This window comes from Coregonus lavaretus (genome assembly GCF_964263955.1).
Source record: "Coregonus lavaretus genome assembly, contig: HAP1_SCAFFOLD_421, whole genome shotgun sequence".
NCBI classification, from domain to species: domain Eukaryota; kingdom Metazoa; phylum Chordata; class Actinopteri; order Salmoniformes; family Salmonidae; genus Coregonus; species Coregonus lavaretus.
The window spans coordinates 373,159-386,288 of NW_028158552.1; the positions used below are offsets into that span (position 1 = coordinate 373,159).

The 13,130-nt window shown below is 45.3% G+C and overlaps 1 protein-coding gene across 1 annotated transcript in view; it reads left to right on the plus strand.

Moving 5' to 3' along the window:
* Positions 1-13,130, plus strand: part of LOC311123849 (host cell factor 1-like) — a 61,608-nt gene that overhangs the window by 33,338 nt on the left and 15,140 nt on the right. Inside the window, exons 18-20 of the mRNA XM_084198070.1 lie at positions 237-373; positions 3,185-4,274; positions 12,557-12,708. Of these exons, the coding sequence (XP_084054196.1) occupies positions 237-373; positions 3,185-4,274; positions 12,557-12,708 (1,379 nt within the window). The remainder of the gene's footprint in view (positions 1-236; positions 374-3,184; positions 4,275-12,556; positions 12,709-13,130) is intronic.

Sequence of the window (13,130 nt, forward strand, 5' to 3'; positions counted from 1 at the left end):
TAAATGGCATATTATTATTATTATTATTATTATTATTATTATTATTATTATTTATCAACAGTCACCATCATGCTTTAGCTTGTGTTGTTTTGCAGCATCAGTCCCATTAGACTAGCTTAGGTACAATTACATTTAAGTCATTTAGCAGACACTCTTATCCAGAGCGACTTACATGTCTGTTAGCGCTACCAATAGCGATCAATCAATTAATAAATCAATGTTCTCCCTCTGACCAGGTGTGACTACGTTGGGTACAGTGACTGGCACAGTGTCGACCAGCCTGGCAGGAGGAAGTGTTGCCAGCGCTACTCCCATCACCACCTTGGGCACCATGACGACCCTGCCTGGACAGGTCACTGTCTCCGCAGCACAGGTACAGTTTATGTAGACGATGTACAGTTCAATGGCGCCGGAGGAGATGGCTGCCGTTTTTACCGGCTCCTAACCAATTGAGTGTGTGTGTGTGTGTGTTTTCGCGTTATTTGTAACTTATTTTGTACATAATGTTTCTGCCTCCGTCTCTTATGACCGAAAAAGAGCTTCTGGATTTCAGGACAGCGATTACTCACCTCGTACTGGACCAATATTTTTTCTTTAAGGAGTCGGACGCGAAGGATTTACTTCCGACACCCGACAAGGCCCAAATTCCCGTCATTCGCATGAAGAAGAGACGGTGATATCGGGGACGTAGGTCGGGGTGCCTTGTAATGAGCCGACGGCGAGTGGGTGATCTGCCTCTACCATCAGTCCTTTTTAGCCAACGTACAATCATTGGATAATAAAATGGATGAGCTCCGATCAAGAATATCCTACCACCGGGACGTTATAAACTGTAATATCTTATGTTTCACCGAGTCGTGGCTGAATGACGACATGGATAACATACAGCTGGCGGGCTATACGCTACATCGGCAGGATAGAACGGCTGACTCCGGTAAGACAAGGGGTGGCAGTCTGTATATTTGTAAATAACAGCTGGTGCACGAAATCTAATATTAAGGAAGTCTCAAGGTTTTGCTCGCCTGATGTAGAGCATCTCATGATAAGCTGTAGACCACACTATTTACCAAGAGAGTTTTCATCTATATTTTTCGTAGCTGTCTATTTACCACCACAAACTGATCCTGGCGCTAAGACCGCACTCAACGAGCTGTATAAGGCCATAAGCAAACAGGAAAACACTCATCCAGAGGCGGCCGGGGACTTTAATGCAGGGAAACTTAAATCCGTTTTCCCTCATTTCTACCAGCATGTTAAATGTGCAACCAGAGGAAAATAAACTCTAGACCACCTTTACTCCACACACAGAGACGCGTACAAAGCTCTCCCTCGCCCTCCATTTGGCAAATCTGACCATAATTCTGTCCTCCTGATTCCTGCTTACAAGCAATAACTAAAGCAGGAAGTACCAGTGACTCGCTCAGAAGTGGTCAGATGACGCAGATGCTAACCTACAGGACTGTTTTGCTAGCACAGACTGGAATATGTTTCCGGGATTCTTCCGATGGCATTGAGGAGTACACCACTTCAGTCACTGGCTTCATCAATAAGTGCATCGATGACGTCGTCCCCACAGTGACCGTACGTACATACCCCAACCAGAAGCCATGGATTACAGGCAACATCCGCACTGAGCTAAAGGGTAGAGTTGCCGCTTTTGGGGAGCGGGACTCTAACCCGGACGCTTATAAGAAATCCTGCTATGCCCTCCGACGAACCATCAAACGGGCAAAGCGTCAATACAGGACTGAGATTGAATCGTACTACACCGGCTCTGATGCTCGTCGGATGTGGCAGGGCTTGAAAACTATTACGGACTACAAAAGGAAGCACAGCCGCGAGCTGCCCAATGACACGAGCCAACCAGACGAGCTAAACCACTTCTATGCTCGCTTCGAGGCAAGCAACCCTGAAGCATGCATTTTTATTTTTTATCTATTTTTTTTACTTAACACTTATTTTTCTTAAAACTGCATTGTTGGTTAAGGGCTTGTAAGTAAGCATTTCATTGTAAGGTCTACACCTGTTGTATTTGGCGCATGTTGCAAATAACATTTGTTTTGATTTACACAGGCAGCCCAATTCTGAACTTTTGCCCAATTATTGGCAAAAGAGCTGCTTTAGTTGGTTAAAAGTCCAATTGGTGAATAAATCGATCAGAATTGTCTGCCTTTGTCAGCCGTAGGGTCTTATCTACCACATTTGTTATGTCAGACCAGGACAGGTTGGAATCAGTTTGGTACAGATGCATACTGTCGTCATTAATACTTGGAATGGGTTGACTCCCATTTAAATTAGCTGCTTAGCTTGTCCTGGTGGCATATACACCTGGGAGACAGAAAGCTGACTTTGATACGCCTGGGAGACAGAAAGCTGACTTTGATACACCTGGGAGACAGAAAGCTGACTTTGATACACCTGGGAGACAGCAAGCTGACTTTGATACGCCTGGGAGACAGAAAGCTGACTTTGATACGCCTGGGAAGACAGCAAGCTGACTTTGATACACATGTTAGACAGCAAGCTGACTTTGATACACATGTTAGACAGCAAGCTGACTTTGATACACCTGGGAGACAGCAAGCTGACTTTGATACGCCTGGGAGACAGAAAGCTGACTTTGATACGCCTGGGAAGACAGCAAGCTGACTTTGATACGCATGTTAGACAGCAAGCTGACTTTGATACGCCTTTGAAGACAGCAAGCTGACTTTGATACGCATGTTAGACAGCAAGCTGACTTTGATACGCCTTTGAAGACAGCAAGCTGACTTTGATACGCATGTTAGACAGCAAGCTGACTTTGAAACGCCTGGGAAGACAGCAAGCTGACTTTGAAACGCCTGGGTGAGAGCAAGATGACTTTGATACGTCTAGGAGACAGCAAGCTGACTTTGATACGCATGTTAGACAGCAAGCTGACTTTGATACGCATGTTAGACAGCAAGCTGACTTTGATACGCCTGGGAAGACAGCAAGCTGACTTTGAAAAGTAGACGTTTCAGTGCTTCTCGAACTGTGGCACTTCTTTTCTGCCACCATGAAAACACAAATAGAAAACATAACATTTGGAATGATTTGAATTCCATTTATATAAGTAGTATTTATTCAAATATTTCTTAATTTTATTGGCAAGATTTAATTTATTAACTTGTATTATTGACCTCTTGTGTCTGTCCTCCAGGCAGGAGGCCAGGCCACCCAGGTGACCTTGATCACGACCCCCAGCGGCGTGGAGGCTCAGCCTGTCCATGACCTTCCTGTCTCCATCATGTCCTCCCCCACCTCCGCTGACCCCTCCTCCACGGTGACACTGGTCTGCTCTAACCCCCCCTGCGAGACCCACGAGACCGGCACCACCAATACGGCTACCACGGCCTCCGCTAACATGACCGGTAATGGTGGGGTGGAGAGGGTGTGTTCAAACCCGCCGTGTGAAACCCACGAGACCGGCACCACCAATACTCAAACGACGGCGTCCTCCAACATGGGCCAGGTACAGCAGCTGTGCACCAACCCCCCGTCAGAGACCCACGATACAGGCACTACCAACACCCCGACCACTGCCAGCTGTAACATGGGGTCCGACAAGCAACAGCAAGGTTCCTGCATAACTAACCCCAGTGGGTCTGATCCTCCGTCCTCTCCGGCCCCCTCCTCCTCCGGAGCCCTCTCCCCCTCGTCTGTCTCCGGGGCCGTGTCTGCGCCGGGGGTGCTGCGACCAGAAACCCTGAGAACAGGGACCACCTACACCTCCACCACCGCCCGCTCTAACATGGGCTCTGATAAGATGGGGATGAGTCTCGGCTCCTCGTCCTCCGACAGCCAGAGCAAATCGTCCAGCGGTTGTGGAGGAGGGTCCCCCCTCACCTCTCCTGTGTGCTCCAGTCCACGCTATGAAACACACCAGACAGACACCACCACTACCTCGACGCAGGCCAACTCCAGTATGGGCAGTGGACAGACTACAGGGACAGTGCAGAGGGTGTGTTCCAATCCTCCGTGTGAAACGCATGAGACGGGGACGACCAACACCCCGTCTCAGGCTACGTCCAACCTGGCGGGAACAGGGACAGGAACGGGCACGGTCCAGAGGGTGTGTTCCAATCCTCCGTGTGAAACGCATGAGACGGGGACGACCAACACCCCGTCTCAGGCTACGTCCAACCTGGCGGGAACAGGGACAGGAACGGGCACGGTCCAGAGGGTGTGTTCCAATCCTCCGTGTGAAACGCATGAGACGGGGACGACCAACACGGCCACTACTGCCACAGGTAGGAGCTTCTGCTATCTATCCGCTGAACATGACTGTGTCTGTGACCCATTTCTTTCTTAAAGTTGACAGATGTCAGGGTTCGTACGGTCATGAAAATCCTGGAAAAGACATGGCATTTGAACAAGTTTTTTTTTTTTCAGGCCTGGAAAAGTAATGGAAATTAATTTCAAATAATTTCTGTTCATGTAATTTATTTAGGCACAGTTTTAAAATATTTTATGAATCAAATACAAAATCAACACCCACTACATGCCCAACAGTATGTGGACGCCTGCTGGTCAACATCTCAGTCCAACATCATGGGCATTAATATGGAGTTGGTCCCCCGTTTTGATGCTATAACAGCCTCTACCATTCTGGGAAGGCTTTCCACTAGATGTTGGGTGATTGGGCCTGGCTCGCAGTCGGCGTTCCAATTCATCCCAAAGGTGTTCGATGGGGTTGAGGTTAGGGCTCTGTGCAGGCCAGTCAAGTTCTTCCACACTGATCTCGACAAACCATTTCTGTATGGACCTCGCTTTGTGCACGGGGGCATTGTCATGCTGAAACAGGAAAGGGCCTTCCCCAAACAGTTGCCACAAAGTTGGAAGCACAGAATTATCTAGAATGTAATTGTATGCTGTAACGTTAAGATTTCCCTTCACTGGAACTAAGGGGCCTAGCCCGAACGATGAAAAACAGCCCCAGACCATTATTACTCCTCCACAAAACTTTACAGTTGGCACTATGCATTGGGGCAGGTAGCGTTCTCCTGGCATCTGCCAAACCCAGATTTGTCCGTCGGACTGCCAGATGGTGAAGAGTGATTCATCACTCCAGAGAATACGTTTCCACTGCTCCAGAGTCCAATGGCGGTGAGCTTTACACCACTCCAGCCTGCGCTTGGCATTGCGCATGGTGATCTTAGGCTTGTGTGCGGCTGCTCGGCCATGGAAACCCATTTCATGAAGCTACCGACAAACAGTTATTGTGCTGACGTTGCTTCCAGAAGCAGTTTGGAACTCAGTAGTGAGTGTTGAAAGCGAGAACAGAAATGTTTTTCGTTGCAACCGAGGACAAATGTTTTTTTTATGCGCTTCAGTGCTCGGCGGTCCCGTTCTGTGAGCTTGTTGTGGACTACCACTTCGCAGCTGAGCCGTTGTTGCTCCTAGACGTTTCCACTTCACAATAACAGCACTGTAGGGCCCCAATTAGTCGATTGTTGGGTCGTTATGCTGTTGGTCGATCAAGATTGTTTTAGTGGAGCAGTAACAAATATATACAGTTGAAGTCGGAAGTTTACATACACCTTAGCCAAATACATTTAAACTCAGTTTTTCACAATTCCTGACATTTAATCCTAGTACAAATTCCCTGTCTTAGGTCAGTTAGGATCACCACTTTATTTTAAGAATGTGAAATGTCAGAATAATAGTAGAGAGAATTATTTATTTCAGCTTTTATTTATTTCATCACATTCCCAGTGGGTCAGAAGTTTACATACACTCAATTAGTATTTGGTAGCATTGCCTTTAAATTGTTTAACTTGGGTCAAACGTTTCAGGTAGCCTTCCACAAGCTTCCCACAATACGTTGGGTGAATTTTGGCCCATTCCTCCTGACAGAGCTGGTGTAACTGAGTCAGGTTTATAGGCCTCCTTGCTCGCACATGCTTTTTCAGTTCTGCCAACACATTTTCTATAGGATTGAGGTCAGGGCTTTGTGATGGCCACTCCAATACCTTGACTTTGCTGTCCTTAAGCCATTTTGCCACAACTTTGGAAGTATGCTTGGGGTCATTGTCCATTTGGAAGACCCATTTACGACCAAGCTTTAACTTCCTGACTGATGTCTTGAGATGTTGCTTCAATATATCCACATAATTTTCCTTCCTCATCATGCCATCTATTTTGTGAAGTGCACCAGTCCCTCCTGCAGCAAAGCACCCCCACAGCATGATGCTGCCACCCCCGTACTTCACGGTTGGGATGGTGTTCTTCAGCTTGCAAGCTCCCCCCTTTTTCCTCCAAACATAACGATGGTCATTATGGCCAAACAGTTCTATTTTTGTTTCATCAGACCAAAGGACATTTCTCCAAAAAGTACGATCTTTGTCCCCATGTGCAGTTGCAAACCGTAGTCTGGCTTTTTGAAGGCGGTTTTGGAGCAGTGGCTTCATCCTTGCTGAGCAGCCTTTCAGGTTATGTTGATATAGGACTCGTTTTACTGTGGATATAGATACTTTTGTACCTGTTTCCTCCAGCATCTTTGCTGTTGTTCTGGGATTGATTTGCACTTTTCGCACCAAAGTACGTTCATCTCTAGGAGACAGAACGCGTCTCCTTCCTGAGCGGTATGACGGCTGCGTTGTCCCATGGTGTTTATACTTGCGTACTATTGTTTGTACAGATGAACGTGGTACCTTCAGGCGTTTGGAAATTGCTCCCAAGGATGCACCAGACTTGTGGAGGTCTACAAAAAAAATTCTGAGGTCTTGGCTGATTTCTTTTGATTTTCCCATGATTTCAAGCAAAGAGGCACTGCGTTTGAAGGTAGGCCTTGAAATACATCCACAGGTACACCTCCAATTGACTCAATGATGTCAATTAGCCTATCAGAAGCTTCTAACGCCCTGACATCATTTTCTGGAATTTTCCAAGCTGTTTAAAGGCACAGTCAACTTAGTGTATGTAAACTTCTTACCCACTGGAATTGTGATTAAGTTAAATAATCTGTCTGTGTACAATTGTTGGGAAAATTACTTGTCATGCACAAAGTAGATGTCCTAACCGACTTGCCAAAACTATAGTTTGCTAACAAGAAATTTGTGGAGTGGTTGAAAAACGAGTTTTAATGACTCCAACCTAAGTGTATGTAAACTTCCGACTTCAACTGTATACACTACTAGTCAAAAGGGTTTTTCTTTATATATATAAAAAAAATTACATTGTAGAATAATAGTGAAGACATCAAAACTATGAAATAACACACATGGAATCATGTAGTAACCAAAAAAGTGTTAAACAATTTACCGTTAATTCCTATAATTTCTAATCTACAATGTTTGTTACTTTGTTTACGGTCATTTGTTTTACTGCATTCAATATTATTATTCCAGTCTTCCTGTTCTCGTTGTCGGAGTGGACACGTTGTTTTCAGAGTGCAAAACCTATGCTACACTTGTGAGAAACAAGTTTTGGTTTATTTAATTCCATTTACGAGTTCTGTCAATTTAGTCATTGTCTTTTGTTTGGAGCGCTCCTGTCAATGTTGAGTAAGGACCGATTTACGGTTATCCTGATTACACATAGAAGTAAGGCCTATAGGCCTGGATGCAGATGTAGACATATAAATGTGCCCATTTGGGGATCTGATTGTGTTTCTGATTGGCTTAACGCACCACCACTAATGAGCTGTGGAGCTTCTCAAAGTCATGTTTTCTTCACCTCAAACAACAAGCAAACAAAGTGTTTTTACATCCATTTGAGAATGACAATAGTTCCTCAATGTATTTGAAAAATCTTTCCAGCTCTCTCTCCCTTTCGATAACCACTATGGAGATTGCATGGCTCGATGTTTATACACCTGTCAACAACGTGTGTGGCTGAAATAGCCGAATCCACTAAATGTAAGGGGTGTCCACATACTTTTTTTGTATATATATATATATATATATATATATATATATATATATATATATATATATATATATATATATATAGTGTATCAGCCAGGATGGGAATGGCACTTTTACTGCAGGGGTGTCAAACTCAATCAGCACACGGGCCATATTGAAAACACAACGAATTTGCGGGACATAGACGATTTTATGTTTGAATAAAACAACGAGCATACAACTGATCTAACCTGGCCTCTGTTTTTAGTTTTAAAAAATATGTCCCTTTATAATGTCCACTTGCTCTATATAGCATTTTAACATATTAAAACAAGAGATCAATAATATTTGTCCAGCCTTTGCTGCTATGCTTGCAGGTGTGCATAATATGCTGAGACCAAAATCAAACGTTTTTTTTTTTTTATAACTTCAAATAACAAACGTAGCTAGGTTGTTGTAATATTTTTAAATGTAAAACATGTATTTTTGTAAATATTTTTGATTATTTTTTTTTGCATTGCGTGGAACACCAGTGCAGTTGAATGCAGCATTGCTGTATGGCGCTCAATGCGTTGCCTAGGCTACTGCTCAAATGTTGCTGTAGTAGGCCTACATGTTGTGTTTTTATTTGTGAAGTTATTTTTTTTTTTGGGGGGGTTATTTATTGTCAAGCTGTAGCAACCAAAGCCAGGCTGAGGCTGTAGCAACCGAAGCCAGGCAGAGGCTGTAGCATGTGTCTGTACAGCGTTCCGTCTGCTCAACGCTGTAAACGGGACACGAGAAAGCGGCGCAATTGACGTTGAAATCACAGACGCGAGCGCATCATCAGGCTGTAATCTCATGAAGTAGATGACTCAGCTGTTAATAATATAATAATAATATAATAATAATTTTAGGTCCCGGGGATCGAACCCACTATCTTGGCGTTACAAGCGCCATGCTCTACCAGCTGTAATCTCATGAAGTAGATGACTCAGCTGTTGACTCAGCTTGTTACTCGCTTGTGTGTCCTATTGTCCTTTTTTTTTTTTTTTTAGTAATTTATAATCACGTGTGAATCCCTTTTTTTTTTATCTTGTAACTTTTTGACAACCAAGATGACATTTTCCGTAGGCTACAGCAATGGCCCGTTGGAACCGGCACTTGGTGTGGGAATTCAGTCTACAACAGGTTGAAAACTTTCAGTCCGGTAGAAGATTTGGTCAGTGCCATTGGTGATGATGTGATACAGTACACTGGCTGTGGTTCTGGGAGGAGGGGTGTGGTTCTGGTAGGAGGGGTGTGTATGGCGTGCTCATGTGTGGTTCTGGGGGGTGGGGGGTGGGGAGGGGGGGTGGCAATGCATCGCCTTTTGGCGTGCAGCATGTTGGCCGTGCTTGCTGTGACTTGTAGCGCAGCGCGGCGCGGTATGGAAATGAATTGATAACCCCAAATCATTGCGCGGGCCTTGTGTTTGACAAGTGTTTTAGAGAGTCTGCGCACTCACCACCTGCATGTGTGCAAGAGGACTGAGCCGTCGATTGTGCCGCCGATGTTATTCGTGGCGGTGTCTGTTTTTAGTGCCGTTGCGTGGCCCGCGCAATGATAGGCGGCAGGTAGCTTAGTGGTTAAGAGCGTTGTGCCAGTAACCGAAAGGTCGCTGGTTCTAATCCCCGAGCCGACTAGGTGAAAAATCTGTCTGTGCCCTTGAGCAAGGCACTTAACCCTAATTGCTCCTGTAAGTCGCTCTGGAAAAGAGCGTCTGCTAAATGACTAAAATGTAAATGTGAAAATGTTGCTCAAGGAGAGAGAGAGAGAGAGAGAGTCGGACAGCGCAGCAGCAGGTAGACCTATCAGAGAGAGAGAGAGAGACAGTCGGACAGCGCAGCAGCAGGTAGACCTATCAGAGAGAGAGAGAGAGAGTCGGACAGCGCAGCAGCAGGTAGGCCTATCAGAGAGAGAGAGTCGGACAGCGCAGCAGCAGGTAGACCTATCCTATAAAATATGATGGTGAACAGACTAATAACTAGGTAGCCAATTCATAACATATCTTGTAGCCTCTAGTTAACTGTTGCGCTATTATTAGCATGTACTAATGTTTTCGTCATGTCCCCCCCAAAAAACTTGGTAATAAGGCCATACGAAGTTGATTTACTTTATTGAACGATTCATAAGGATTCATTTGAACGATTTATTTCTTGACGAAATGAAGATTCACTTCGCCATTTGTATTATTTTGGATTTGGTTCAATTGCGGTGAATCGAATCATGTGACTCAAAATAATAATTAGAATCGCGAAGAGTAATTTCTTTAGGATTATGCGGCTTCAAAACTTGTTTTGTAGATACTTCCAGTTGATTTGGGTATCCAATGTATGGGACATTGCAACTCAATAGATGCTAGTCAGCCTTCAAAGTAAACACTTAGAACTAAGGTAGCTAAGATAAATATGACTAACATGAAAAGGTAAATTTCCTGAAGACAATTTGTGGGCTTGCTTCATCTGAATAAATAGACTTGTAGCCTACCATTGCCATTTGATCTTTCTTTGATATATTGAATGAGCAAATTATTTAAAAAGGCATAAAACGTATTTGGTTGCAATGTTTTACATCAAGGGTGGTCAAACATCCTCCCGGAGAGCTAATGGGTGGTCAACCATCCTCCAGGAGAGCTGATGGGTGGTCAACCAATCCTCCAGGAGAGCTGATGGGTGGTCAACCAATCCTCCAGGAGAGCTGATGGGTGGTCAACCAATCCTCCAGGAGAGCTGATGGGTGGTCAACCAATCCTCCAGGAGAGCTGATGGGTGGTCAACCAATCCTCCAGGAGAGCTGATGGGTGGTCAACCAATCCTCCAGGAGAGCTGATGGGTGGTCAACCATCCTCCAGGAGAGCTGATGGGTGGTCAACCAATCCTCCAGGAGAGCTAATGGGTGGTCAACCATCCTCCAGGAGAGCTGATGGGTGGTCAACCATCCTCCAGGAGAGCTAATGGGTGGTCAACCATCCTCCAGGAGAGCTGATGGGTGGTCAACCATCCTCCAGGAGAGCTAATGGGTGGTCAACCATCCTCCAGGAGAGCTAATGGGTGGTCAACCATCCTCCAGGAGAGCTAATGGGTGGTCAACCATCCTCCAGGAGAGCTAATGGGTGGTCAACCATCCTCCAGGAGAGCTAATGGGTGGTCAACCAATCCTCCGGGAGAGCTGATGGGTGGTCAACCATCCTCCAGGAGAGCTAATGGGTGGTCAACCATCCTCCAGGAGAGCTAATGGGTGGTCAGCCATCCTCCAGGAGAGCTGATGGGTGGTCAACCCATCCTCCAGGAGAGCTGATGGGTGTGCAGGCTTTTATTCCCCTCAAACTACATTTTTAGTAATGAGCTGCTCAACCGGACCTTGAAAAACTGTCTCTGATGTGTTTGAGCAGACCCAGTAGCGCTCCGGACTGAGGGTTGACAACATGTGTTTTATACAGTTGCCTAACAGGTATTCTACTTTGTGGGGGGGTTATGTGCCTTGCACTACAACAGGAGATGGTACATGGGATCAGAGAGCAGCCTCCCAGTGTTGATATCACATTACTTACTTTTTTATATGTACATAGAGACGCTGCCGATTGTTGCTCATGGGAAAAGTCATGAAATTCCGTCTTTCGAAATGTGTATGAACCCTTAGACGTATAATCAGATTTCTGCTCTCGTAGGTTTTTAGGAAAGATTTTTCCAGACGGATTGCATCTGGTCCTAGACTGCAAAGGTGAATCTCCATAAGGAATAGAATTTGTTTAATTTGGGTCCGAGAAATTGTCCCTCGTGCTGCGTTCTACACAGGCAGCCCAATTCTGATCTTTTGCACAATTATTGGCAACAGATCTGATCTGATTGGTCCAAAGACCAATAATTGGGCAAAGGATCAGAATTTGGCTGCCTGTGTAAACACAGCCTTAGTTTTTTTTTTTTTTTTTTTACCTGTGTTTTAGTCCTACTGTTGGGATGTTTTAGTCCTACTGTTGGGATGTTTTAGTCCTACTGTTGGGATGTTTTAGTCCTACTGTTGGGATGTTTTAGTCCTACTGTTGGGATGTTTTAGTCCTACTGTTGGGATGTTTTAGTCCTACTGTTGGGATGTTTTAGTCCTACTGTTGGGATGTTTTAGTCCTACTGTTGGGATGTTTTAGTCCTACTGTTGGGATGTTTTAGTCCTACTGTTGGGATGTTTTAGTCCTACTGTTGGGATGTTTTAGTCCTACTGTTGGGATGTTTTAGTCCTACTGTTGGGATGTTTTAGTCCTACTGTTGGGATGTTTTAGTCCTACTGTTGGGATGTTTTAGTCCTACTGTTGGGATGTTTTAGTCCTACTGTTGGGATGTTTTAGTCCTACTGTTGGGATGTTTTAGTCCTACTGTTGGGATGTTTTAGTCCTACTGTTGGGATGTTTTAGTCCTACTGTTGGGATGTTTTAGTCCTACTGTTGGGATGTTTTAGTCCTACTGTTGGGATGTTTTAGTCCTACTGTTGGGATGTTTTAGTCCTACTGTTGGGATGTTTTAGTCCTACTGTTGGGATGTTTTAGTCCTACTGTTGGGATGTTGGGATGTTTTAGTCCTATTGTTGGGATGTTTTAGTCCTACTGTTGGGATGTTTTAGTCTTTAGTCCTACTGTTGGGATGTTTTAATCGTAATGTCCCTCCTCCCTCCAGCCCAGCCTGGTGACTCGACACAGGGAGACAACGGAACTACGGAGGCTCCCTCGTCGTCCTCGGCAACTACCGAGTCCAACGCTGTGACGACGTCTGGCAGAGCCTTCACCATGGTTACTCAGTCCACGCCCACACCTGGGCCCTCCGTACCTGTTAGGACACTATTACACCTGGCTTTCATACTGTCAACTCTCTTGGGGTTCTGGGTAGTACTTGGGGTTGTGGTTAGCGTACTTGGGGTTGTGGTTAGTACTTGGGGTTGTGGTTAGTACTTGGGGTTGTGGTTAGCATACTTGGGGTTGTGGTTAGTACTTGGGGTTGTGGTTAGTACTTGGGGTTGTGGGTAGTACTTGGGGTTGTGGGTAGTACTTGGGGTTGTGGTTAGTACTTGGGGTTGTGGTTAGCGTACTTGGGGTTGTGGGTAGATCTTGGGGTTGTGGTTAGCGTACTTGGGGTTGTGGGTAGCATACTTGGGGTTGTGGGTAGCGTACTTGGGGGTTGTGGTTAGTACTTGGGGTTGTGGTTAGTACTTGGGGTTGTGGGTAGTACTTGGGGTTGTGGGTAGTACTTGGGG